The sequence below is a fragment of the Trachurus trachurus genome, assembly GCF_905171665.1.
Source record: "Trachurus trachurus genome assembly, chromosome: 14".
NCBI lineage: Eukaryota > Metazoa > Chordata > Actinopteri > Carangiformes > Carangidae > Trachurus > Trachurus trachurus.
This window is the reverse complement of record NC_139903.1, coordinates 29547246-29573115: the sequence shown is the minus strand read 5'-3', so window position 1 is coordinate 29573115 and position 25870 is coordinate 29547246. Positions and strand designations below refer to the sequence as shown.

Here is a 25870-nt window from a genome sequence, read left to right as displayed (position 1 = left end):
TCGTTGATTATTTTGTTGCTGGCAGAAAGATTTCTCGTAATTTCTTGCTGACTCTGTTTGGCCACAGCAAGCTTCTTATTCAGAGAAGAGATTTCCTCCCAGAGGCTGGCATCAGATCTGTACATGTATGGTGAATTTCCATGCAGCACTTGGAGGACAGCAAAATGGGTTTCAATTATAGTTTTCAGTCTGCTTCTTTCATCTGGGCAGGGGGTCATCTGTAATTTTGTCTTGGTATACTTAATATTTTGTCTGAGTGACATTTCCCAGTTGTCCATATAGGCTTTTACACGAGCGTCCAGACTCATTGTGCCTTCGGGGTTTTAGTTTGTCCTTTGGCGATTTTGCGTAGTGAGTGAGTACGTTTGAAAAACTGACTGAGCTAGTAGGATTCAGAATTGACAAAAGTGACTGACGAGTCTGATTTTGAAACCAGTCAAGGGATCTCTATGACATGAAAAACGATGATGTCACTGTGACATCATAAATTGTGATGTTCCTGCCTGTCATGTCTGTGACATCACTTATATTGAAGGAATCATGTGATGTGATGGAATCCTTGTGTCAATGGAATCCTGCTTGCTGTTACCATGGTAACGGCAAGTTGAAACTTCAAAGGCCTTAGATTTGTGTATGCAACAAATCATTGTTATTTTTATTATTGATGGTACTTTGATTATAAACCAAAATATTTTGAACTTATTATTATGGGCTTTAGATCAAAGTTATTTCAATTCACTACAGTTAGGCTAGAGTAGACTAGGATTAGTTTAACCAAAATTTCATTCCAATCCATCAGCCAAATCCCCCGGAGGAGTTCCCCTCTGGAGATGTCTGCAAAAGATTTCAACAGAACAAAACCCAAAAATGTTCTGAAGACATTTCCCCCTAAAAAACACCACATGTGTAGTGTGGGGAATTTTCTTGTGGTTCAGAAGACAAACAGGATGTTAGCATTAGGCTAAACTATCAATTGATTATGCATTTCTATCTTATTTCATTAATTATTTGAGATTTACCTTCAATATTTTTAAGAATCTCTTCAACCAGACTTCCTACCTGGCTGCAGTGACTAAAAACAGAAAAACAAAGAACAGATTCAGTGTACATCTCAGAGCTCAAGAGTCAGAAAACCTTTGGTAACACTTTACAATAAGGGTCCCTTAATTAACGTTAGTTAGTACATTATTAAGCATTAATATATAAACTAATGTGTTAACTAACGCTGATTATTACACGGCTCTATTGAATCCTGCTCTCTGATTGGTCCAGCGCTGCGTTCTGCGGTCTGTTATTTCTGTTTATTACACGGCTCTATTGAATGCTGCTCTCTGATTGGTCCAGCGCTGCGTTCTGCGGTCTGTTATTTCTGTATAACGGACCGTCGTCATGTATAACAGACCGTTGCTAGGGACGGCGCTCTGATCAGCAGTACAGAAAAGAGAAACTATGCAGGATATTTACCTTGTGTTTCATTTTTACCGTCATTAAACAGCGTCGGACTAATAGTGATGTTAGAGATAAATGATTTGTAACCTGTTACAAGGAGAGTGGAGGCTCCTTCCACATCGTGGCTGGAAACCAAACCTGCTGATCAGAGCCTCTGACCCGGTGTCAGCTCTCCTCTAGTCTCGGTGCAGCTGGCACCGCGGCTCCGCGACACAAACGCACCCCGTAAACAGTAAAGTTAATCCCTTGTTTATGACAGATACGACTACACACAATACACACATTTTAACACATATGGTAATCCATCGATCCACTGATTGATTATCAAAGGCTTCAAATGCACGAACGGGAGGAGGCTCGGCAAAACAGCGGAAGTGACCGGTCTTGCAGATTCGCTAAATGCAATTTTAAATCGATGAAAGTTGTATTTTGGTCAACATTATGTTTCAAATTAATTATTTCACTCGTAAACCGTGTAATAAGCGGGATAATGTACAGTTGGTCGGTTGTTATGGAGAAATAAACCCCTTCATGTTGAATGAAACCCCTCCGCTTCGCGTCGGGGTTCCATACAACCTGTCGGGGTTTATTTCTCCATAACAACCTCCGAACTATACATTATCCCTTACGTAATGCATACATAATGATAACTAATTACATTATTCAACTTTTAATTTATTAACTAACTTTGAGTAGTAAACATTAATTAACTGTTTAGTAATAGGCTACATTAATTAATGTGTTTCCTAGCCCTAAGTAATACATAATAATGACAGTTAATATATCTTTAAACGGTTAATTAATGCTTAATAATGTACTAACTAACGTTAATTAAGGGACCCTTATTGTAAAGTGTTACCAAACCTTTTCCTCATATTGTATTGTGTATCATACTTAAGGTACAAAACAGGGAGCAGAGCTGCTCTTACACCACTGATGGGTGTAAGGTGTTTTTCTTTGTGCTTTAGAGCTGGAATAGATAGTTTGACAAAACTCTCTAAAACTGGTGAAGGCCAACATTTCTCTGAAGAACTGTGGAGGCCATGATAGTGTCTGTGACAACATTCCCACTGTTGTTTGGACAACGTGACACTGACTCAGTGCCAGTCACCTGACTTCCATAGAGCTGCTAAGCCAATTAAAAACAGCCCCTGGACCTTGTCACAGTGCACCATTGCTGCCATGTTATTTCTACAGGCTGCAGATTTCCCCTGATGCATTGCTCCTCCTCTGACTAGCAGCGAGACCCTCCACAGCTTGGCCTGCAGCCAATAGCTCTTTACCTGCACACAGGCTCTTATAAGCATATAAGCTGCTGAACGTGGTCAGTGCAGGCATGGTGGGTGCACTGATCAGCTCTGAACAGGATCTGTTGACTGGCCTATCATGCTCTACATCTCCCCTCACATGGCATTAGCTGCTAATCCTGTTAACTACTGAAGGAAGAGTCCTTGAGAGCTGCACGGATTCTCCTTGACACCTTTGTCCCTCATGTGAGGTCAGAGCTGTGAGGGGGCGTGACTTCAACCCTGTGGTGGTGTTTGTGCACCATCATTGACCAAACTAAGTTTTAATGAAAACTATTAGTATTTTTTGTAAAGCCACTGTTGTTGATCAGGAGGTTGAGTAGCTGTGGTGTCAATTAACAGATATTTGAGATGCTGTACAGGAGCCTAGCGTTTTACTTCTTCCCACTCCTTTTCGGATATGAAAAAACAAACAAACAAACAAAGAAAAAAATCAAATTATCTTTATTTTCTTTTTTCTTTTTTTGTTCATATGTTGTCTTTGCAAAGTCTTTATTTGTTATATCTGTCCATTTCTGTTTTATTTCTTTTAACATGTCCGAAATAAACTAAAACTAAACTAAACTAAAACTAAACATATTTATAGTTTGATTGAACTACTACTAACTTGTAGCAACTTGTGTGAATAGTGAGAACAAGCTTTCCAAATTTGTGAACATTGCAGGAGAGGTTAAACTGGGGCTGTATTATATGCAAACAATATGATAATGGGATTAAATGGATGGCTATTGTAATTTTTGCTTTTTTTATTTTCACTTAAAAATATGTAAAATTGTGATGTGTGTTTGGTCTTGTACCAAACACACATTTATTTACTTCTTGGGAACATCATTTGTTGTCCAGGGCGTTTCCGTGACAGTGCACAACAATCACTTTTTACCATTACCAAAGAAAGTTCTGCACCTGCAATTGCATTGCTTTTTAAATACATTGCAACTAATAGTGCAGTCCTAATTTGAATAGAATTGATTTATATAATTTCTATCAAGATAAAGTTATAACTGACTTTCTATGTGATCAGTGATTGTTTCTTTGGACACTTTTTGAGCAAGTTACACCACTTGTGGCCGTGTGAATAACATAACATCCTTTCTCTATCAACTTTTACTTTGAGATGTGGAATACGTTTTATTTGCATGTCAAGCAGAGACATGATCATTGAGTCTGAGTCCATCTGCGGAACATTATTAGTGATATTCATAGTGTTTATAGTCTGGGTTGAAACAAATGGAGGTTCATATCTGACTGAAGCTGTAAAATGTTCCACTGTGGTCAGTTCAGTTCAGTATCTGAGCAACTGTATTGACAAACAGCTGCTGAGGGGAACATCTGTCGGGTGGTAACTCAGAACGGATGACTGGATCTTGAACGTGATCCATAGTTGATATAAACACAATGATTACAGCAGCCTATACAGCTCTGTGTTAAAGGAATGAACTGACCGGTGAACTGTTTCCTCACAGTGGGAGTGTACCTGGTTCGTCCTCCTCTGCAGTTCTTTCCTTCTGCTTCTCTTCTGGACCTACTTCTGGTTGGTGGCTCAGAATGACCTCAATGACTTCAACTGGTGAGTGACAGCTCTGATTGGTGGATCAGCAGTAGGATGGGTCATGTTTGATGAGGATTGATCCCTGACCCTGTTCTCCTCTCCACACCACAGGTCGGTGTACAACCGCTCTGGAGAATGGAGGGATGAGACCATCCCCATCTTCACAACCACCACCGTGGCTTTCAGCTACATCACCTTCTTACTGGTATGTGAATGACATAAGTATGAAAAAAACATGATTTTGAAAAGTGGGGGGGACATGTCCCCCCTGTCCCCAGTGGAAATTGTGCCCTTGTAAAGTGATACCTACTAACTGTAAAGAGGAAACAGTTGTGAAAGATGAATTCTGCGTCAATTTTAAAACCTTTGAAACAGATTTTCAGGATCTACTGCTGCTTAACACAGTGACCCATCATCACTGTGTAGAGTCTGTGATGAGGATGAGGAGGAGCAGTGTTCACAACTGACTGAGGCCACTTTATATTATGTTGAGGGATGTTAATGAAAATTGTCCCAGATAGCAAAAACACTCACTCGGTCAAGAATAACCAGAACTTAGTGTTGGAAAATACACAGTGGAAAAAAAAATCTACAAACCACAAACTATCCTGATATATAACGTGTATTATTGTTTTTTATTATATTACTGGTCCTTTCTTCGTTAGACCTGTATCTCATTAAACCCTGGTCCTGTTCCAGGTCCTGGCTCTGTTCCACATCTCCCTGGGCCAGCAGCTGAACCTCTTCTGGGTCCACAAGGTTCTGTGACTCACACTGACACTGTCTCAATCAATATCCTCCTCACACTCCATCCGATCTCACACCTGACTCCATGACTGTCTCCTGTCCACAGATCGGAGTGCTGGCCACGCTCCTCACCACCATCTCCGGTGTTGTGTCTGTGGACGACCTGTGGGGGGACGAGTGGGACATCCTGCTGGTGTCTCTGCAGGTCGGTCACAACAAGATCACAGTTCAATTCTGTTTAACCTGAAATCTCAGCTGGATCTCGACAATTTTAGTGTTAGAGAAAGAAAACACATCATCCCCTCATAGTTTTTTAACGATACACTTAAAAAGAGCCTGTTTGACTGACATAAATCTGTTAGACTCTGCTGCTCTCTTATGAATGAGCACATATGAACACTGCTCTTCTCTGTCTCCAGTCCACAGCTCCGTTCCTGCACCTCGGAGCTCTGGTCACAGTCACAGCCATCAGCTGGTTGGTATCAGGATATGTGGTCCGCAGAGAGAGATCCAGTAAGTAATCCAGTCATCCACCAGGAGCAAAGTCTTTGCTTTATGAATAAGGACTGATAAAGTCAATTTCTCTGTTTACATTTGGTTTTAAGAACCAAAAAACATCTCAGTGTAGTTTTTTCTCTCGGAATCACAATGAAGAACAGCTTTAGGTTTGAGATTTAGATACAAATGAGTGAAGTTGTGACAGTGAAATGAACTGAACAGAGGAACAAACATCAAATTGAAGAGTTAATTTGCAAAAGCAGATAACTCCGTTTTAAAAAAATTCTAGAATCTTCATTTTTTATTTACATAAGGTGATCTCAGTCAAACCAAAGTTGAGTGACTTTGAGATGTAACAAAACAGACATATCTCAAAAAAATTTAGTTTTATTGAAAATAACACTATGCAAAGAATAATTACAAAGCCTCAGCTCATTTTTTTCAAAATGGCACTTATCTGCTTTTGCAAATTAACTCTAAACCAAACTATTTCTGAGAAAATGAACCTTAGACAGCTCACACTTGTAACCACATAGAGGCTAAATGTCAACTTGACCAAGTCTAGTTGTGTTCTTGTCTGTCCATGAGTGGAGCTGCTGCAGTTGTAGTGTCCTACTACTAAGGTCTAAGGTCAGAGGATGTTGTTATGATGCCATGTAAAGCCCTTTGAGTCAAACTGTTTGTAGAAATGGGCTATACAAATAGAATTGCCTTGCCTTGCCTTCAGCAGCAGGTCCAGGCTGTTGTGTTCAGTGTGAGTTAGTGGTCACATCACCAGATGGAGGATTTATAGGGAAAAAGAAAATCATCTTCCACAGTTGAAAAGAAAAGTGTTTAATCTGGTCTCCTTTTGTTCCAGTGTGAAACTAAATAGTTTTTATTTGGACCTTCTTTGTTCTTTTACAATATTTATGACAGTTCTTGTTTACAGATGATGTCAGCACATGTGGAAATATTTCATTATCTTCATTATTTCATTCATTAGGAAAGACTTCAACAGATTCCAGTGGCTATATTAGTGACTATAAGAATTTATATATATGTTTAATAAAAAAAATCCAGAACTTTTTATATCAGTCTGAACCTTCCGGCTCTGACCCTGTGCTCCTGATAAACATCTACTGACCAACAGAGACGGAGCTGTTGATGTTTATCACAGGGAGCTGAAGCCATGGATAACATCTCTCTCCTCCCTCCTGTTCAGACTTCCAGGTGATGGTGTTGGTGATCTACATCATCATCCTCCTGGCGGTCTACGCAGCGCCGCTCACCTTCACCTGCCCCTGCATCATGGACCGCCACCGCCTCGGCCCCCGGCCTGACATCATCGGTCGACGAGGAGCTCCGATGGTGAGACTGTCTGTCAGCTGTTGAAATGATAATGATCCCTGTCTGCTGCTCAGTCGGCGGTTGTTTTAAACATCTTCTAACATCATACCATGGTGGTGGATCAGTCTATGACTTCAGAATGTACCCCACTGGTTATTGTGCTAACTTGAAAAAGGGTGGAAAATGAAAACCTAGATAAACTAATCATGGATACATTATACATGTTGTTTATAATCCAACACAATGTCGCCTGTGTGTCTCGTGTCTGCTCCAGCTGGCCCCAGAAAACACCATCGTGTCCTTCAACAGAGCCCTGCAGCAAGGAGCCGTCTCCCTGGAGGCCGACGTCACCATCAGGTTATTCATCACATGTTAATGACAGTTTAATGTTTAAAGGGATAGTTCACCCAAAATTGAAATTGGACTCATTATCTACTCACCCTCATGTCGACTAAGGGCTGGGAGAAGTTTCAGAGTTATCCGTGGCTTCTCTGAGTTACAGGGGGTCTCGGCGTAGCAGTGCATGTCCATATAACGGTTGCAAATGGATACCAACTGTCTTCGTAACAAAAAGACACACCAAAAAACATCCAAATACCTCCATGCTGCTCGTATGTAATGTCCGTCTTGTATTGAAGCCTCGAAATGCGAAACTGTCCCGAAAAAATTAAATACGTCTATTCAATACCGTCTTCAATACAAGACGGACATTACATATGAGCAGCATGGAGGTATTTGGACAATGAGTAGATAATGAGTGAAATTTCAATTTTGGGTGAACTATCCCTTTAATGGACTCTGCTCTGAAGCTGTGCACGTACATGTCGATTAATAGAAAACCATTTAATACACCGTCTCTCTTGCACAACAGTGTGGACGGAGTTCCCTTCCTCATGCGAGACCACACACTGAGACGGACCACAGATGTGAGCAAGGTGTTTCCACACAGGCAGTTGGATGACGCCTCCTTCTTCAACTGGACCGAGATCCGCTCTCTGAACGCAGGCCAGTGGTTCCTGCAGGTAATGAAATCCATCTCACTTGTGGATTGTTGATGGAAACACTGTCACTGCTATAAAAGAGAGTTTATAAGTCATTGTTCACATATTCTGATACATACACATACACACATACTTTTAAAATTTGATGCAAGGCATGTTTATATGAATATGATATGGTGAGTATGATAAACTGAAAAAAGGAAAAAAAGAAATGAAGTATTTAAAGGGATAGTTCACCCAAAATTGAAATTTCACTCATTATCTACTATATTATATGGACAAATACTGCTGCGCGGACCCCCCGTAACTCAGAGAAGGCATGGAGGACTTCTCACAGCTCTTAGTCAACATGAGGGTGAGTAGATAATGAGTGAAATTTCAATTTTGGGTGAACTATCCCTTTAATCAATGAATAAGATTCATGTGGTTAGGACTAGGTCCATGTGGTACATTCCACCTACATGATCCTATTCTGTTCCATATATTCTATTCTCAGCTAACATTGGATTTTTATCGGCTATGATTTCAACATCACACTTAAACTACAGCATGTACGGAAATAATTCAGACCCCCTTCAATTTTTCACCATTATGTTGTAGCTTTATGTTAAAATTGAAAAAAAAAAAAAAAAAAAATTCTCATCAATCTACATTCACCATCCCATCATGACAGCACAAACTAAACAAACAAAAGCCAATTAATTAAAAAGGGAAAACTGAAACATCACATGAACATAAGTATTCAGTGGATCATTCAGGTGCCGTCGGTTTCTTTTATTCATCTTTGAGATGGTTCTACACCTTAATTAGAGTTCAGCTGTGTTAAATGGAAAAGTTTGGACATAATTTGGAAGACACACATGCCTGTCTAAATAAGACCTTACTGCTCATAGTGCATATCAGAGCAAAAGGAGTTTATGAGGTCAAAGGAACTGCCCCAAGATCTCAGAGACAGAATTGTAGCAAGACACAGATCTGGACAAGGCTACACGTATTGTTTTTAAGAACACAGTGGCCTCCATCATTCTTACATGGAAGATGTTTGGGTCAACCAGGACTCTGAACAGTTGGGGGAGAAGAACCTCGGTAACCAAAAACCCAAAGATCCCTCTGGCTGAGCTCCTGTGTGGAGATGGGACAAAGATTTATTCCAGGACATGAGTCTGTGTGCCAACATGTGCAAATAACATGAGTGCTGCTGATAGAAGCCACCACTCCTGTGGTCCATGTCCCTCCATGTCCCTCCATGTCCCTTCAGCAATGGCAGAGCTGTGCCTCGGTGCCAGCCTGGAGGTCAGGACAGTTCATGTGAACGACTGCCTCTGTGAACAGATGTGTTTTGCCTTTGTGCTTGGTTCCCCCAGCCCGCGAGAGAGGCATCTCTTATAATAACTTTCTATTGTCCCCATGGAAACGCTGTCTCCAAGAAGCTAGCTATATAGCAGAGCAGCAGTGGCGTCCATCCTAGCTGTGCTGCAGAGCAGATCCACTGAAACTAGCACGTGCGTTGGGTTCCACCACAACACACACACTTTCCACCCTTTCTTCCAACTGCTGTGCTGTGAATGTGACTGAATGAAGAGACAGTCTGTGATCACACATGGTCACCGCGGCGATGGGAGGGGCAGCCTGGCCTCCTGGCCTCACACTGGGAGCCAACGGGTTTCATGGCCCACACACTGTTGATCTGAAGCCTGGGGAGGCCAATGCCAACTGTTGGAGGCTGATGTTTGGAAACTAGTTGGATCCCAGCTTGGTAAACGTCTGCCTCTGATGTGGTGCTGTGAGGGGAGGGGGTGACACCTTCCGGCAGCTTTACTGCTCCTCTTGCCCCTCCTCTTTTTCTCACAGCATTTCTGCATGGTACCCAAGGGGGCAGTTGTGGGTCTGAGAAGTGAAGCTCACTTCCGCGTTCAAAAAACTGCAATCCCCCCGGATTCCTCTGGGGGCTGGTGTCAGAAGGGAGCATTCTCCATAGACCCCCATGTTAAAATCGCCGACTTTACATCCTCAATAAACATGATCAAAGCCTGGTGTCAGAACGTTTTTTGGTCTCAATCGATAGTTTCTACCCCCACACACACTGTGAGGGGGGTGATTTTTTTTAAAAACTCTACCGTTTTACTGTTATTAGGTTAAGATTCTGGCCAATTAGGGCGCGGAAACGTTGAGTGACAGGTCCGAGCAGCTCCGTGGACAGCTGCTTCGAGGCCAGTGGGCGGGTTCTCGGCCGGCCAATCCAACATGGCGCTGTTCAGGCCGCCATATTTGAGTCACAAAAATGACTCCCCAAAACCAATGGGTGACGTCACGGATGCTACGTCCATATTTTTAACAGTCTATGATGGCACCCTGGAGCTGGCCAGAGATATTTGACCACCTAGATTTTTCTTGAGAGACCATTAGTTCCGTTGCTCCTGCAGTGTTCCTGGTGTGTCCACCCTTAGATTAGCAAAATCTCTTTTTTCGATCCGCTCGTCAGCTCCAAACTCACTCGTCTGCACCTTGTTAACAGACCACAGTGTGGTTTTACACACAGCAACATTTAACTCGGGTGAATGAATAACAACAGTCTGGTACAGATCAGCTGGCGCTGCTGCTGCTCTGTTTTTGAAATTTCCGGGTTTGATTCTCATGTCGGACGTAGCACTCGCACTCTTCCAGTGACGACGCTCTGTCCAATCAGTGGAAGGCAGTCGGCTGACGTCACATTTTAGTATCGCTTCGGCTCGCTTGGAACCATGGCTGAGGAGGTAGCCCACTAAAAACGATACAAGGTACTAGGGCTGGTGGAAACGCAAGCGCCTTCACTGACATGGCCTTTTTCAGAAAACAGCCAGCTGGGGAGGGTAGAGTGGTGCCTGCTGAAGTCAGATGGACTTCTCAATCAGGTGGAGGTGAGAGGCCAGCGGAGGTTAAACTGGAGGTCGCTGGGAGGAACCTTTGCCCTCCTTGTTGACCCAGTTCAACGTCCACCCTGGAGGGGCTTTTTGCACTCTCTTACAGATTTGATACAGGTCCATATTAGCAGTCAGACTGTTGCACACAGACATCCAGCACCACCTTTGCTGACAGCTCACCCTTGTCCAGCTCCTGTGCTCAGCTGTTCTATGCTACACAGTGCTGGGTAATGTTCAGTGACCTTCTCAGAGTACAAAGAGGTTCGACACTGAGGTAATAGCTAACACAACATCAGGCTTTTATAGGAAGAGGAAGTCCGTCCTCTGGGGAGGTGATGTCACTTCTCTGCCTGTCAGGACGGGTGGAGTGTAAAGGAGACTATGGGGGACGTGTCCAATAGTCACCATAAATGTTTTTTATTATTATTGTGCAAAAACAAACATTGCAAGACAGAAACAAGTGGGAAGATAACACATGCCACAGACAAGACAAGAATATAAAGTTTTACATAGAAAGTGTGTCAACACATATGACAGAGATGAAACCACAGAACTGGGTTGGGTAAGACTGGATAATAATACTGATAGGTAATACTACTACAATTAAATGTAACATGGTAAAAAAAAAAATATAATAATAATAATAATAATAATAATAATAATAATAATAATAATAATAATAATAATAAGATAATATAATATCATAATTTAAATGTATATTAGAAAGTAAAAATAAAAAAATATGTAATAAGATAATGATATAATATCATTGTACCGGGGGGGTGTAGGGCAATGGAGGATGTGAGGAATACACAATATACAGCTCTGGAAAAAATTAAGAGACCACTCCCAAAATGATCAGTTTCTCTGGTTTTACTACTTATAGGTATGTGTTTGAGTAAAATTAAATTACATTTTTTATTTTTTTTATTCTATCAACTACCGACAACATTTCTCTCAAATTTGAAAAAAAAAAAAAGTCATTTAGAGCTTTTATTGGCTTATGACAAAAATATCAAGTCTTTTCAGACCTTGAATAATAATAATAATGCAAAGAAAACATGTTCATATTTATTCCTAAACAACACAGCAATAATATTTTAACTCAGGAAGAGTTTATAAATCAGTTTTTGTGGGATAATGTCAATGTTTAATCCAGCAGTGGTTTTTATAATCTTCCTATAAAATAAGATGTGGTTCAGGTGATGACCTCATCAGTGTCTCATTAAAGCAGATATCAGTGGAATGTTTTTGTTAATATAAGTCCTAAATAGTCCTATTTTCCGTCAGCAATCACTTACATGAAGTATTTCAGCCTAAACACGAGTCTCTCCGTCACTCTGCTCTGCTGTAACCCGAGGAGAAAATTTTCCTTGTGGGATACAAGTGTTATCCAATGAGGAGAGAGAACGGCATGAAGGGCTGTGTGTGCAGCCAAGGGATGCGCGTGAATGTGGTGACGTAGCACGAGGACCAATTGATGCCTGACAAGGGCGGGGGCTGCTAACTCATGGTGCGTTCAAAGAAACTCGTACTTTGTGTTTTTCCTTCCTGTGAAGTCATACCAGTTCGATCTGGTACGAGTTCACGGGTCGGAAGTTACGAGTGGCCGTTATAGGGAACTTTCACAGACAACAGGATGGTAAAAACACGAGCTACGGGTTACCTGGAACGCTACCAAGTCGTAGTTGTGACTTGAAGCTGTAACTTACGGTTTCAAAAGCCTGCCTTGAACGCAGCATTAGCCGAAACGGCTGTGAAGCTGATATCTGCTTTAAGTAGAATGAGTTGTGTTTGTGTTGGTATTTAAAAAAGAAAAGAAAAGAATCTCTTATTTTTTTCCAGAGCTGTATGTTTAAAGAGAACTGAGTATGAAGATGCATTGTTGCTCATACACAGTTTGTGTTTCCCTGTGGCTACTTTATTCTTGGTGATGACAAAAATAGATTTACATGCTCCGAAACATATTTTCTCCTATTGAACTTCTTATTTTGAAGTTTTATTTTTCAAATCTGTGTAGAACTCTCAGAGCTCTTTCATGCCCACCTCTCTCTCGTGCCCTCAGAGCGACCCCTACTGGACGGTGAAGAGCCTGACAGCCAGGGAGCGCAGCAGGATAGGGAACCAGTCGGTGTGCAGCCTGGTGGAGATGCTGCGTCTGGCGGCCAGGGCCAACTGCTCGGCGCTGCTCAACATCCGCAAGCCCCCGCCGGAACACCCACGCCACCGCAGCTGGTTCATGGACACGCTGTGGGCGGTGCAGAAAGCCGGGATCTCACAGAAGAGGGTGAGGACATGTCTGGATTCCTCTAGGTGTCTACATTCTTTACGTGAAACAATGATGAGCTAAAATTCTTTTGTGAGAGCACAGCACTCAATTTTAAGGGTTTTGTCACAAAACAATTTTTTCGCAACTTGTTTGGTAAATTGGGACAGTAGGTTTGGTAATTTGGGACACAGGCTTGTGGTATGGGACATTGCATGCAGCTGCAATTACATTAAAAAAGACATGAATAGATTACTTAATTATGTATATTAGGCCTATAGCCTATTATGTTTATGTTGTGTATTGTTTATAATCTCGTGATTTGGTTACAATATACCAATTATTTCAACAAACAGCAGATTTAATAGCCTAAAACATATTGTGAGCAGACTATTGACCTCAGGAGAAGCAAGCATGTTCTTTAAAATACATTTATTTTTATATTTTGTTGAATATAAATGTATAAAATAAAGATAACTCATAACATAAGAGATAAAACAATCTGACCTATTTTTGAACCTCACTTCACATATTCCACATTAACCGCTGATTTGATATTCTGAAATGTAAGATACTTGTTTTCTCTATATGTGTAAGAATTTCTCACTTTTAAGCATGTAGGATATGACTACACAATTGAAATATTTCAATATAAACCCAGAAACACTGTCCCAAATAACCTGAACATGCTACAGTATATTTGGGACAGTAAGAAAATGTCCAAATTAAGAAAATGTAAACATCATCACAAAACAATGTGTGTTTATTTTAGTACACCATTGCATCACACATCTTAATATAACTTCCATACCAAGAGTAAATTAGTCATACAAATGTAATAGCCTTATATTAAATTCCAACAAAAGCACATGCCGTTTTGCTTACCTCCTGATATTTGGGGTCAGCGTCCTGTTTGATGCTGACCACACCCCCCTGTGTGATGTCACCCAAAATATTTAATGTGACTTTTAATGTAGACATCCAAAGGAATGTATCAGCATCTTTAACTTTGCCATAGACCATTCAAGGCAAGTGGAAGCAGTTTTTTTCCTTATCTGTCCCAAATTACCTGATGTCCCAATATACCAGAATTCACCCTACAAGAACACCACCTGAACACAATGCAAACGCTGCACTCTGTCTGATGTGGGTCCGTCTGTCTCGTGTGTGTCTGCTCAGGTGACGTGGACCCCCGACACCGACAGGGGGAAGGTGCGAGGGTTTAAGCAGACCAGCACTGAGAAGCTGTCGATGGAGGAGATAAAGCAGAGGGGAATAACAAGCCTGACCCTCCACTACGGCAAGGCCAGCTACAGAGACATCCAGTAAGAGCAGAGAACCCTCTTTACACAACCAGGAAGTAAATGACAACTCATGAAAAACATTTTTGTCATTTCTCATTCAGAGATGACATCACGTGTTCTCTCTTCTTAAGTTTGGCTGCAAACTGCTGATTTGGTGTTAACCCGCTGAGTGGCAGGTCAAATGTCCACTACAGTAAAATAGAGTTAAAGGGATAGTTCACCCAAAATTCAAATTTCACTCATTATCTACTCACCCTCATGTCGACTAAGAGCTGTGAGAAGTTTCAGAGTCCTCCGTCCCTTCTCTGAGTTACGGCAGCAGTATTTGTCCATAATGGTTGTGAATGGATACCAACTTTCTTCGTCCAAAAAGACACACCAAAAAAACAAAAATCCAAATACCTCCATACTGCTCGTCTGTAATGTCCCTCTTGTATTGAAGCCCCGACATGAGAAATTGTTCCGCCGGTGACACAGGAAGAGCAGGGAACTGAGACACTGGGAGCTTCCGCTACAAACAAGCTTAAAATATAGACTTTTAAAAAAAATTTCAGAACAATTTCTCATGTCAGGGCTTCAATACAAGAGGGACATTACACACGAGCAGTATGGAGGTATTTGGATGTTTTTTGGTGTGTCTTTTTGGACGAAGAAAGTTGGTATCCATTGACAACCATTATATGGACAAATACTGCTGCGCGGACCCCCCCGTAACTCAGAGAAGGGACGGAGGACTCTGAAACTTCTCCCAGCTCTTAGTCAACATGAGGGTGAGTAGATAATGTGTGAAATTTGAATTTTGGGTGAACTATCCCTTTAATAGAAGTTGCAGTGTCAAGGTGCACGTGAGCTGTTTATGTTCTAACACGCCCAAATTAATTCTGAGTCGCTGGTGACTGAGCTGCTGGTTGTGGGTGTATAGCTGATAGGTTCTGAAACTGAAGGGAGAAGACTGTTGGATAAAGGGAGTGATGTCATCAATCTGGATCCTTCTACAAAACTGACATCTTCAGTCTGGCAGTGTTCCTATCAGGACAGGCAGAGGGACACTGTAACCTGTAATCTCTTGTTTATGACAGATACGACTACACAGATATACACATCATAAACAAATGCGATAAATAGCGTTATCCACAGCTCCATGGATTGATTTCTCGCCGGCTTTGTTGTAAACAAATGCACCTGGCCGGTAGGAGGGTTAGCAAAAACAGAGGAAAAGAGACCAGACTTGCATAAAAGTGGAACCAAAGTGGGAGTATGTTACTCTGCGTTAGTAAACACAACAGCAGCAAAATGGCTTTTTTGCTGTCTCGGTAATCCTTGGAGTCACAGTCGAAACTATCAAGCAGGTAACATCATTATTGATTTCATTGTCTGAACACAAGAAAAAAATAACTAATATACGAGAAGACAAATGAACATAATTAATCCAGGCATCCAGCTTGGTGCATTACGGCCACTTTCTGTTCTGGAGTGTGAATCAGACAATAGACTTACAATCTAGCGAATAACCACAATTTTACATGCATGTGCACAGAACAAAAACAAACATCACCCTTATCCTACTATAAACTCTCTACCCATGTCACCATCGACCACCCTAGAATTCTGTCCCTGTTCATCCATCAGATTCTATAAAACACACCTGTATCCTTTAAAGCTACCAGTAGCCTAATCTGTGCTCTCTCCATACCCAGTAATCCTTTTAATGGAACTTCCTGCATCCCTAATTCCCTCATCGTATTCCTCATCACCTCTCTCTGCATCTCATACCTCCTACATCTCAACACTACATGTTCCACTGCCTCCTCCTCCTGACACCCTCACACAGACCTGTCTGGTGTTTCCCTCACAACTTAAAGGGATAGTAGCCCCTAAGTACTTTAATTGCAGTAGAAGACTCTCTGCACTCCTCCCGTTAGCAACGCCAGCCCATAGCCCTGCCCAGAGATTTACAACATACAGTGTTGTGAACAGACCCAAAGAAACGGCCTATTTTCACGGCCTAAAAGAGGTTTTACGTGAAAAAAAATACACAGTTCCATTGTTCGCTATAATATAATTTTTTCCAGCCCTTCAAAGTGCAGGAGAAATGCAGTTTTTATTTGGACCTAACCAACTCACGTATCCCTCCGCCCAGGGTTAGCGCCCTACTGCTACTGCAATTAAAGTACTTAAGGGCTATTTGTAGATCATACAACCCCACTTTAAAAAAAATGCTACTATCCCTTTAAGTGTTTTATTCAGTGCACAACCCAACCTTAACCTAGTCAACAGGATGGGGAGTGGACACAGGAGAGAGGAGATTGTTCTCTCCTGTGTCCACTCCCCATCCTCACACCTCTAACACTTTTTTGGACTAGATACCCTCTTATCTTCATGTTGTCAGTCGCTGCCTTCTCCTGCTCGGCTTCACTAGATAGAATATGACACGTCCACTGATGATGTCATAGTTTGTAGGGAAAAACCTACTGTACTTTTTTGGTTCCATTTAGAACCAACTTTTCAGGTTCCAAACTGGTGTGAAACAACTAGAAATGGAAGACGACAGGACGGTCTGGCACAGAGGGAGACAGCGAGACACAGCTGAAACCAGAACACACAGAATCACACAGGCAGGAAACTTGACAGGAAGACAGGGATGAGACAAGAACTTCAAAATAAAACAGGAAATGACCAGACAACACAAAAACTTCAACTAAACTGCAACAAGCAGACAGCAGAACGAGCTGATCCTGACACTAACAGGACTGACTTCTACAGCAGCCTCTGGACAACACATGCAAAATAAACAAAACATTTTATTTTTCTTTATGAACAAACACGTGCTGCAAAAATTCCCAACTCACCAAAACATGAATGCACCGTGTTAACACAGACAATAACAAAAAATGTGTCAGAGGAGGTGACAAGGTGAAGAATATAAGATTCCTGGCTTTTAATTAATACGGTAGAATAATACACAATACACACTATGCTATTAACACAAAGACAGAGGATCAAAATGACATGTCATGATCCTTCCAACACACTTGCTGCCACCGGAGTATTATGTGTTTCCCACATAATTTGATTCTATTTGTTGTGGTTGTTTCTGCACCACAAGTATTTCAATTGTAATTTCCTGTGAAGCATCATGTGAGCTGAGCAGAGTGCTGTGCTGTGCTGTGCTGTGACAACAGAGTAAAAAATGACTTTTATCTTGATGCTATCTTGCAGCACTGACCCCTCTGCTCTCCTCCGTCAGGGAGTATCTGGCCCATAATGTGAGTGTGAGCGTCTACCCGGTGAACGAGCCCTGGCTCTACTCCGTCCTGTGGTGCAGCGGGCTGCCTTCTGTGTCCTCCGATGCCCCCCAAGTCCTCCGAAAGGTGCCTTACCCAATCTGGCTCATGGTAAACAGCTCTCCTCTCTCACCCCGCATCAATACACACACACACACACACACACACACACACACACACACACAGAAGACAGAGACTTACGATGGCCCAGTAACACCCAAGGGCAAGGGCACCGAGAGGGAGGGAGGAGGGGGCTCCGTGTGGAGGATGTTGAAATAAGACTTAGAGATACTGCCCTGCTAAGCCAGACCACAGTAACTAGGCTACGTGAAGTTTTTTGTGAAATTGAACTTTTCAATAAATGTTTTATCTTGTGTAAAATTTTCGGTTCCATGCCTATGTTCCCACAGCCTTATGTTCCCACAGTTCTAAGATTTTTCTCAAAATTAGGCCCTATGTTCCCACTGGACTCTCTCCACCTATCTGGACTATATCTATCTGGCCTGTCTAGCCTCTACCGGGTCTTTTTACTAAACTTAACCAACTCCTTTCTTCATTGCCTAAACCCAACCAATGGTGGGACCAAAGGGCTGTGGGAACATAGGGCCTAATTTTCAGTGACAACAAAAGTTAGAAATGTGGGAACATAAGGCTGTGGGAACATAGGGCTGTGGGAACATAGGAATGACCCCAAATTTTCAGCGGTCAATGTTGCTCAGTTTTAGAGATATGAGGTATGAAAATTAGCAGTAACTACAAAATCACTCTTGAAACTGGCCGGTCTGGCTCTTTTTCCCTGTACTTCAGCTGCAGTTACTGCGCTCTATTGGCTACACACTGCTAGCCAGTTACGGTAGCTAGCTAACATTAGCTTCGGCAGGTTAAACACAAGCACATAACACTTTAGCTAGACACTGGACATTAAGGGCCCTAGTTTCCTGGCGCAGCGCAGGTGGCGCAAGGTAGCGCAGCCGGTCTAATGCAAGTTTCGACCAGCGCAGCCTAGTGCAAAGTCAGATTGGGAGATTTGTAGATCGCGCTGCGCTGAGATAGGCGTGGCCGCGCAGCAGGGGGAGGCGTCACAGATTCAGCTTGGTGCAGTGGAAGTTTTGTGCGAAAATGTCTCGCCGAGGTTGCGCTGAAAGCTCGCCACCTCCAACCAGGTCTAGTCTCAGCGCAGGGCGGAGCGCAGCAGGTGCAGTGGAAGTTTGGCTGACTGACCTGCAGTGCACACACGTCACCAAGACCTCACAGGCAGATCTCCACAGTTCCAGACACATTTCAATGCAATAAATATCCACAATAACCACTATTTAATGCAACTAACGGAATCAACACGTGAATTTATATCTATATAGATTGTCCCGTCACATCTGACGTCAGATCAAAGCAGAGATCAAAGGCTGTGGCACGCGTAATGGAAACTCCATCTGAATTAACACAGCAGGGACGAACTGGCACTGAAAAGCAGCTGTGGATGTCCCAAGCAGGACTGAGGGTGGATGACTGCATGTCGCTGCTGTGTTGAGATACCACTCTGCCCTTGTGATGATCGCTTTATTTATTTACTTATTAATTCATTAGCGCCAGCGACCACGTCGTCACGCAGCCGTAATGAAAAACAAAACACAAATCTTCATCTCTCTTAGTCCACCACCACTGCCTCAGTATCAGATAGTCAGTATATAGCCTACTACAGTATACTCAGCATCTCTATCACAGAAAAAAAAGAGAAAAAAAGAGACGGACAGAGAGAGAGAGAGAGAGAGCGTCCTTTACGCGGATTTCATCCGTTACGCATGGTGTTTGTTTATGTTGTGATTACACCTCTCATCATCTTGCACAGGGTTTGAATAAATGTGAGTTTCTTTATTAGTTTATTAGTTGTTGTTTCTTATATTGGGCAGGGGTTCTCAGTGTATCAGATCAAACCTGATTAAGGATATTTGTATTATTATTAGTAAACTCATTATTGGTCACTCTGAGCTCGGACCTCGGGGGAAACAGCTGTTTCCTCCGGGGAGAGGTTCGGCCTCTGGCGTCGCTGTCTCCTCCGTCCATGTCCAAGTATAAAATGACAAACTTGCAGCGCGCATCACCCGCCGCGCAGTTAAAGGTGAGGAGAGGAGCTCATTTGATTGGTGAAGATCTGACTCGGCTGTGTCAAACCCACTCCACGCCTTTCTCTCCTCCTCCTGTCTCCCTCCCGCCCTCTCTCCTCCCTCTTCGCCGTTTGCGCCGGTGGGAGGGACGAGGGGAGGGTTTACGCTGGTCTAAGTCTGACTGCGCGGCCCACCAATCTTGCGAAATGGACCTGGGCCACACCCAGTTGGCGTGGCGAAGCTGCGCTGAGGTTAGACTTCGCGCGGTCTACGAGACTAGGGCCCTAAATGTTAGCTCACTAAAGGTTGTAGCCTACTGTCAAATTATAAAACACTTTTGAGTGTTCATTACTACTACAAAAAGATGAATGAGTGAATGAAAATAAGCAGATAAATAATATGAATAGCCTACACGTCACACACACACACAGTTTAATAAACTAAAAAATGAAATCAAACACTTGAATGTTATTTCACATAATTAAAAGAAAAAAAACATCGTAGGCTATATTCAGCCTACCGTTGCATTCATTAGGCTATGTGAAATTCTGACTGAAAACAGAAATGAAAAATAGCCGTTACTATGGCAACAAAAGTGAAGATGATGATGCAAAGATTGAAATAGAAGAAGGCCAGAGTTAGTAATGAAGTAATGAAAGCTGGAAGGAAACAACAACATTGTAGTTACTGCACTTTGCCTTTGCAGGAAATCTGGCAGCAGAGCGCAGTAGCCTATCTGCCTTTTAGGGGTCAAATGTAAAATATGTGGTCATATATTTAATTGCATGAATATTACTTGAAAACCTGTCAAATCTGTGTATTTTCACTAATCTACCTACAACACATTTGGAAGGCAAATCAAAAAACTTTAAAGCCATTTTTCTCAGTTTCACTGTTTGCGTAGGCTAGTTACTGCGGTCTGGCTTAGTAGGGCAGTATAGGACACAGACCAGCAGACAGCAGCTTCTCTCTCTGCCACAGTTATCCACACCACACACACACACACACACATACATGATGATGGTTACTCATCATAAACGTCTTGTGTTGTGTTGTGTTGCAGAGCCAGAACTCTTACAGATTCATCTGGATCTCCTCAGATCTGGTCTCCCTCGCCGTCGTCATAGGGATCTTCTGTTTCCAGAAGTAAGTACAGTCACAACAACAACCACGTCTTCATCTTACAGTTTCCACATTAACAAGTTTGTCCCTTTATTCTGCTGGTTGTTTTATTTATTAAATTTTTTTTTTAAAACATTAATATCATTTCCATGTTGTCCTCTTTAGTGAGCATGGTTGTAATTGCCCTTTATAAATGCAGTGGATGTTGTGTTTTATCATGTATTGTGCTGATTATGTACAGAATGACATCTGACCACATTCTGCTTTTGTCTCTGTTCTTGTCTTTTTTTTCCATCTTGTCTCTTGTCCTCCATATTTCCACGTTTCCTCTCCTCTCTTTATTTTCTCATCTGGATGTCTTCCTCCTTTCCTCTCTTTGTTTTTGTCTTGTTTCCGTCCTGCCTCTTGTCCTCTGGATGTCTCTGTGTATCTTCTTCTCTCCTGCGACCTCTGACTGTCCCCCTGCCCTCTCTCCTCTGACATTCTTACTCTTGCTCTGCGTGATCTGCATGCGACCCCCCCCCTCCCCCTCCGCTGCCCCCTGGCACCTGTCAGCTATCATATGATCAGGTAACTCGGCCTTTGTTTCTGCCTCCCTGTGCTTTTTCTGCCCGACCTCCGAAGGCTGACTCTCCCTCTCTGTCCCTGCTCCTGTTTACTGCCTCTTCTCCACTGTGCCACTGTTAGACGCAGCCTACAAGTCCAGTCATTTTATGAAAAAAGGTTGAACAAATTGCAACAGAATCAAACTCAACTGATTTTAATATATCCCATTTATACGCCTATTAAAGGGATAGTTCACCCAAAATTCAAATTTCACTCATTATCTACTCACCCTCATGTCGACTAAGAGCTGTGAGAATTTTCAGAGTGCCTTCTCTGAGTTATGGGGGGGGGTCCGTGTAGCAGTATTTGTCCATATAATGGTTGTCAATGGATACCAACTTTCTTCGTCCAAAAAGATACACCAAAAAACATCAAAATTTTTCTCACGTGAATAGGGTAAAATTTTTAACCTTTACATATCTCCATGAAAATTACTGAGTTGACATTAAGACAAACAAAAAATGTATTACAAGTTTTTTGAAATTCTTTGTTAACATGAGCAAATTTGCATAAATTCCACCGTTTTGACGGCACATGTAGGTGCTGTGGTGGTACCAGCATGAAAATTGGAATGACTCCATCGGTCACTCAACAAGAAACCACTTGAAATTCAAGATGACTGCAATTTTTCAAGATAGCCACATCCTTAGTAGAGCAGGTATGACATGCTGCGCCTCCTATCAGGAGAAGGACACTTATCTTTTGATGGTTGTTTTGATCAAACAGTTATTTAAAAAAAAAAATACTTGGCATTTTCTCCTTTAATGATACAGTAGAGAAAAGGGGTAAAGCAACAGTTGGTAAACTGAAATAAGTGAAAGTAAACACAGGTCCCTTTATGAACCTCTGGAGTCAACTCATTCAAATTTGCTTCTGTTGCAATTTGTTCAAGGTTGACCCCTTTTTTGGCTAAAAATTACTGGACTAATCATACAGTGTGAATTATTATTATTATTATGAGTGTAACGACACAGATGGAGTCACTGCCTTGTGTGTTTGCCATGGTATGTGTGTGTATACAGGTGGAGGATGAGCGGGATGCAGAACTACAACCCAGAGCAGATCATGCTGAGCTCTGTGGTGAGACGCTCCAGTCGAGACGTCAACGTCATGAAGGAGAGGCTCATCTTCTCTGGTACGTAGATCTCTGACACATCTGGAACAGACAGACCAGTACAGATGCAGAGAATCAGTCGCTGTGGTTACAGCTGCAAATCATTGTTGTTGAGTTTGTTAAGAGAAATCCAACAACTCACCAAAGATTTGATCTGAAGCAGAAGAGTAGGAGAAGTGCTGTTCCTAAGGCCACCACAGGGTGGTGCTAGAGTACTCAGGTTATTGAAGTACTGGCCTTTTGAATTTGAAATTTTTTCCTCTTTATTAAACACAGACTGCCTGAGGTTTAACAGTGAGAGGTTAAAGATGTTTAGAGGCAGCTCCAGCTCCAGCTCCAGTCAAGAATCCTTGTTATGACGATTCATCACTCACCCACTCATTACAGATAAACACAGAGATCCTCTTTGTTTCTGTTCCACACCGATAATCAATGACACACACACACACACACACACACACACACACACACACACACACACACACACACACACACACACGGCTAAAGGGATGAAAGTAATTCTTAAAATAATATTTTATGATAATAATAACAATAATGCTTGTGTTGTCTTACATGCTAAATCATTGTTATCATTGTTAACTGTTGCTACTGGAGACAATGAGCTGTTTATGTTTTGTTTTGTTTTGTTTTGTTTTGTTTTGTTACTTTATTGTCATACATTATTGGACACAAGAGAAAATGTCTGTTCACATGTAACACACAGCACAGAACATAATACACATACTGTATATCCATATATATCAACATAAAACACAACAACATAGAAACATAGCACCAGATATCCACACAGTGCATCCATCTCACAAACCCCACACACATGAACCACACTCTCTCCTTTTGTACTATGCACTCCCCTTGTCCTATTGCACAAGCAGCTTTCTATTGCACTCCTCTGTTCTGTCAGTAGTTTTATTGCACAATCGTAGTAGAAGTAGTTTAAGTTTGGTATCCTGTACCTTTATCTTGAGGGCATCAACTCATACTCCTCACATTGTTGGTCTGTGTTGATCTGGAAGTCTGGATTAATAAAAACAAACTGATGAACTGACTTCACACATCGAAAACACCTTTGTATTACAGTTTTTCTCGATTGCTAAGACACATTTCTTGAAAGCTGCTCTTCCTTTTCTCTAAACTGTGAACCCCCAGTTTTCAAGCTAAATTCACAAAACCTCAGACTCTTCTTGCAAAACCAAACTTTCACCTCAAAACAGTTCAATCTGTGCTCAAAACTGAACTATGTTGTCAAATCGTGCCCCGAGTCATTTAAAATTAAAAACACTACTGAGCTGTCACTAAACACTACATAGAAAAATAGAAAACACAATGCTCAGCACATGAAGCTGTAGAAGTAAATGTTTATTGTTAAAGGGATAGTTCACCCAAAATTCAAATTTCACTCATTATCTACTCACCCTCATGTCGACTAAGAGCTGTGAGAAGTTTCAGAGTCCTCCGTGCCTTCTCTGAGTTACGGGGGGGTCCGTGCAGCAGTATTTGTCCATATAACGGTTGTGAATGGATACCAACTTTCTTCGTCCAAAAAGACACACCAAAAAACATCCAAATACCTCCATACTGCTCGTCTGTAATGTCCCTCTTGTATTGAAGCCCCGACATGAGAAATTGTTCTGAACAAAATTAAATAATATAAGTCTATATTTCAAGCTTGTTTGTAGCGGAAGCTCCCAGTGTCTCAGTTCACTGCTCTTCCTGCGTGATTTGCACTGACCGGCCGAACAATTTCTCATGTCGGGGCTTCAATACAAGAGGGACATTACAGACGAGCAGCATAGATAATGAGTGAAATTTGAATTTTGGGTGAACTATCCCTTTAACTGTAGGCTAAATGCATGTTGCAAAAACAAAAAACCTGTGCATTTAGCACTTGTATACAGTAAGCCTACGTAAAAAATAAAGTACAAGAACATCATTAGCCACAAGTGTGATCAATTTTGAGTTGTTCAACCGGTGAAACCTCTACAGTAATAAATGCAGCAGCAGCAGTGTGTCATCAGTCTACCAGCTACAGGATCACTAACAGTTTGTCTGTCTTCCTCTTCTTCTTCAGAGCTGAACAACGGTCTGAGCAGCACCGAGGATCTCTCTCTGTATCCAGACCAGGACTATGTCAGATACTCTCATGGAGACCTGAGCCGCTGAACAACACGCTGACGTGAGTCTGAGGAGGAAGCAGATGGATCTATTCACCACTCAACCAGGAACCGATGACTCTATTTTTTCCCATAATTCAGACTTCAGTGGCTACACTCTGTGGTGTTGAAATGACTCGGTCACTTTCAACACCATCAAATCAACAAATAAATTCCGATCACATTGAGTCTGATGGAGCCAGAGACAGTGAACGAGGGTTTTTTCTTCGTAGGTCACATTTAACGTAGAATGGTAGTTTTGTTGGAACAGAGAATCTGCACCGTCTCAGTGTTAGAGGCTCCAGTTAACCCCTTAGCACCCACCAGGCCAGCAGGTGTTAAGGGGTCTATCGGTGTGTGGGTGGTTCGGGGCTCTCCTGTGTTTTCCTGCCTTTTCTGTCATGCCACGACTGATGTACTCTGTAGTAGTATGAGCTGTTGAAACGTTCACATGGCTGCCTTCTTGTTCATGAACAGACTGGTAGGATGTTGATGAATATTCTGTGTTACAGTCGTTACAGAGCTAGATGTCAGGCCACAGATACACCTTTAGCTGCAAACATGTCAACTGTTAATAAACGTGATCTTTCCTCCTTGTTGCTCCTCTCACAGTTTTATATTAAATATACAGTATCCATGCAGTCATTTCATCAACATCCATCGTACTTCCAGTGTGGCCTCGGTGTTGTTGTTCAGGTCTGAAAGTCTGAGCTGAGTCTGATTTCCTACTCAGCACCTAAAACATGAATTGAACACGATTCAGATGGTTCATATTAGATATTATTTAAAGGGATAGTTCACCCAAAATTCAAACTTTACTCATTATCTACTCCCCCTCATGTCGACTAAGGGCTGGGAGAAGTTTCAGAGTCCTCCGTGCTTTCTCTGAGTTACAGTGGGGCTCCGTGCAGAACTGCATGTCCATATGACGGTTGCGAACGGAGCTCACTTTTCTTTGTCCAAAAAGACACACCAAAAAACATCCAAATACCTCCATAGTGCTCATCTGTAATGTCCCTCTTGTATTGAAGCCCCAACATGAGAAATTGTTTGAATTTTGGGTGAACTATCCCTTTAATAGTCATCACACTGTTTAGTGTCAGAGTGGTGAAGTCTCT

At 42.0% G+C, this 25870-nt stretch overlaps 1 protein-coding gene across 1 annotated transcript in view; it reads left to right on the top strand.

Moving 5' to 3' along the window:
• Window positions 1-24762, top strand: part of gdpd5a (glycerophosphodiester phosphodiesterase domain containing 5a) — a gene marked incomplete at both ends in the record, with an annotated part of 28617 nt that extends 3855 nt beyond the window's left edge. The window contains 15 exons of the mRNA XM_083987160.1: window positions 4220-4323; window positions 4417-4510; window positions 5005-5064; window positions 5159-5257; window positions 5472-5565; window positions 6755-6900; window positions 7154-7236; window positions 7751-7901; window positions 12846-13067; window positions 14226-14371; window positions 17598-17745; window positions 20800-20882; window positions 21414-21428; window positions 22487-22599; window positions 24671-24762. Of these exons, the coding sequence (XP_083843286.1) occupies window positions 4220-4323; window positions 4417-4510; window positions 5005-5064; window positions 5159-5257; window positions 5472-5565; window positions 6755-6900; window positions 7154-7236; window positions 7751-7901; window positions 12846-13067; window positions 14226-14371; window positions 17598-17745; window positions 20800-20882; window positions 21414-21428; window positions 22487-22599; window positions 24671-24762 (1650 nt within the window). The remainder of the gene's footprint in view (window positions 1-4219; window positions 4324-4416; window positions 4511-5004; window positions 5065-5158; window positions 5258-5471; window positions 5566-6754; window positions 6901-7153; window positions 7237-7750; window positions 7902-12845; window positions 13068-14225; window positions 14372-17597; window positions 17746-20799; window positions 20883-21413; window positions 21429-22486; window positions 22600-24670) is intronic.
• Between the last annotated feature and the right edge of the window lie 1108 nt (window positions 24763-25870).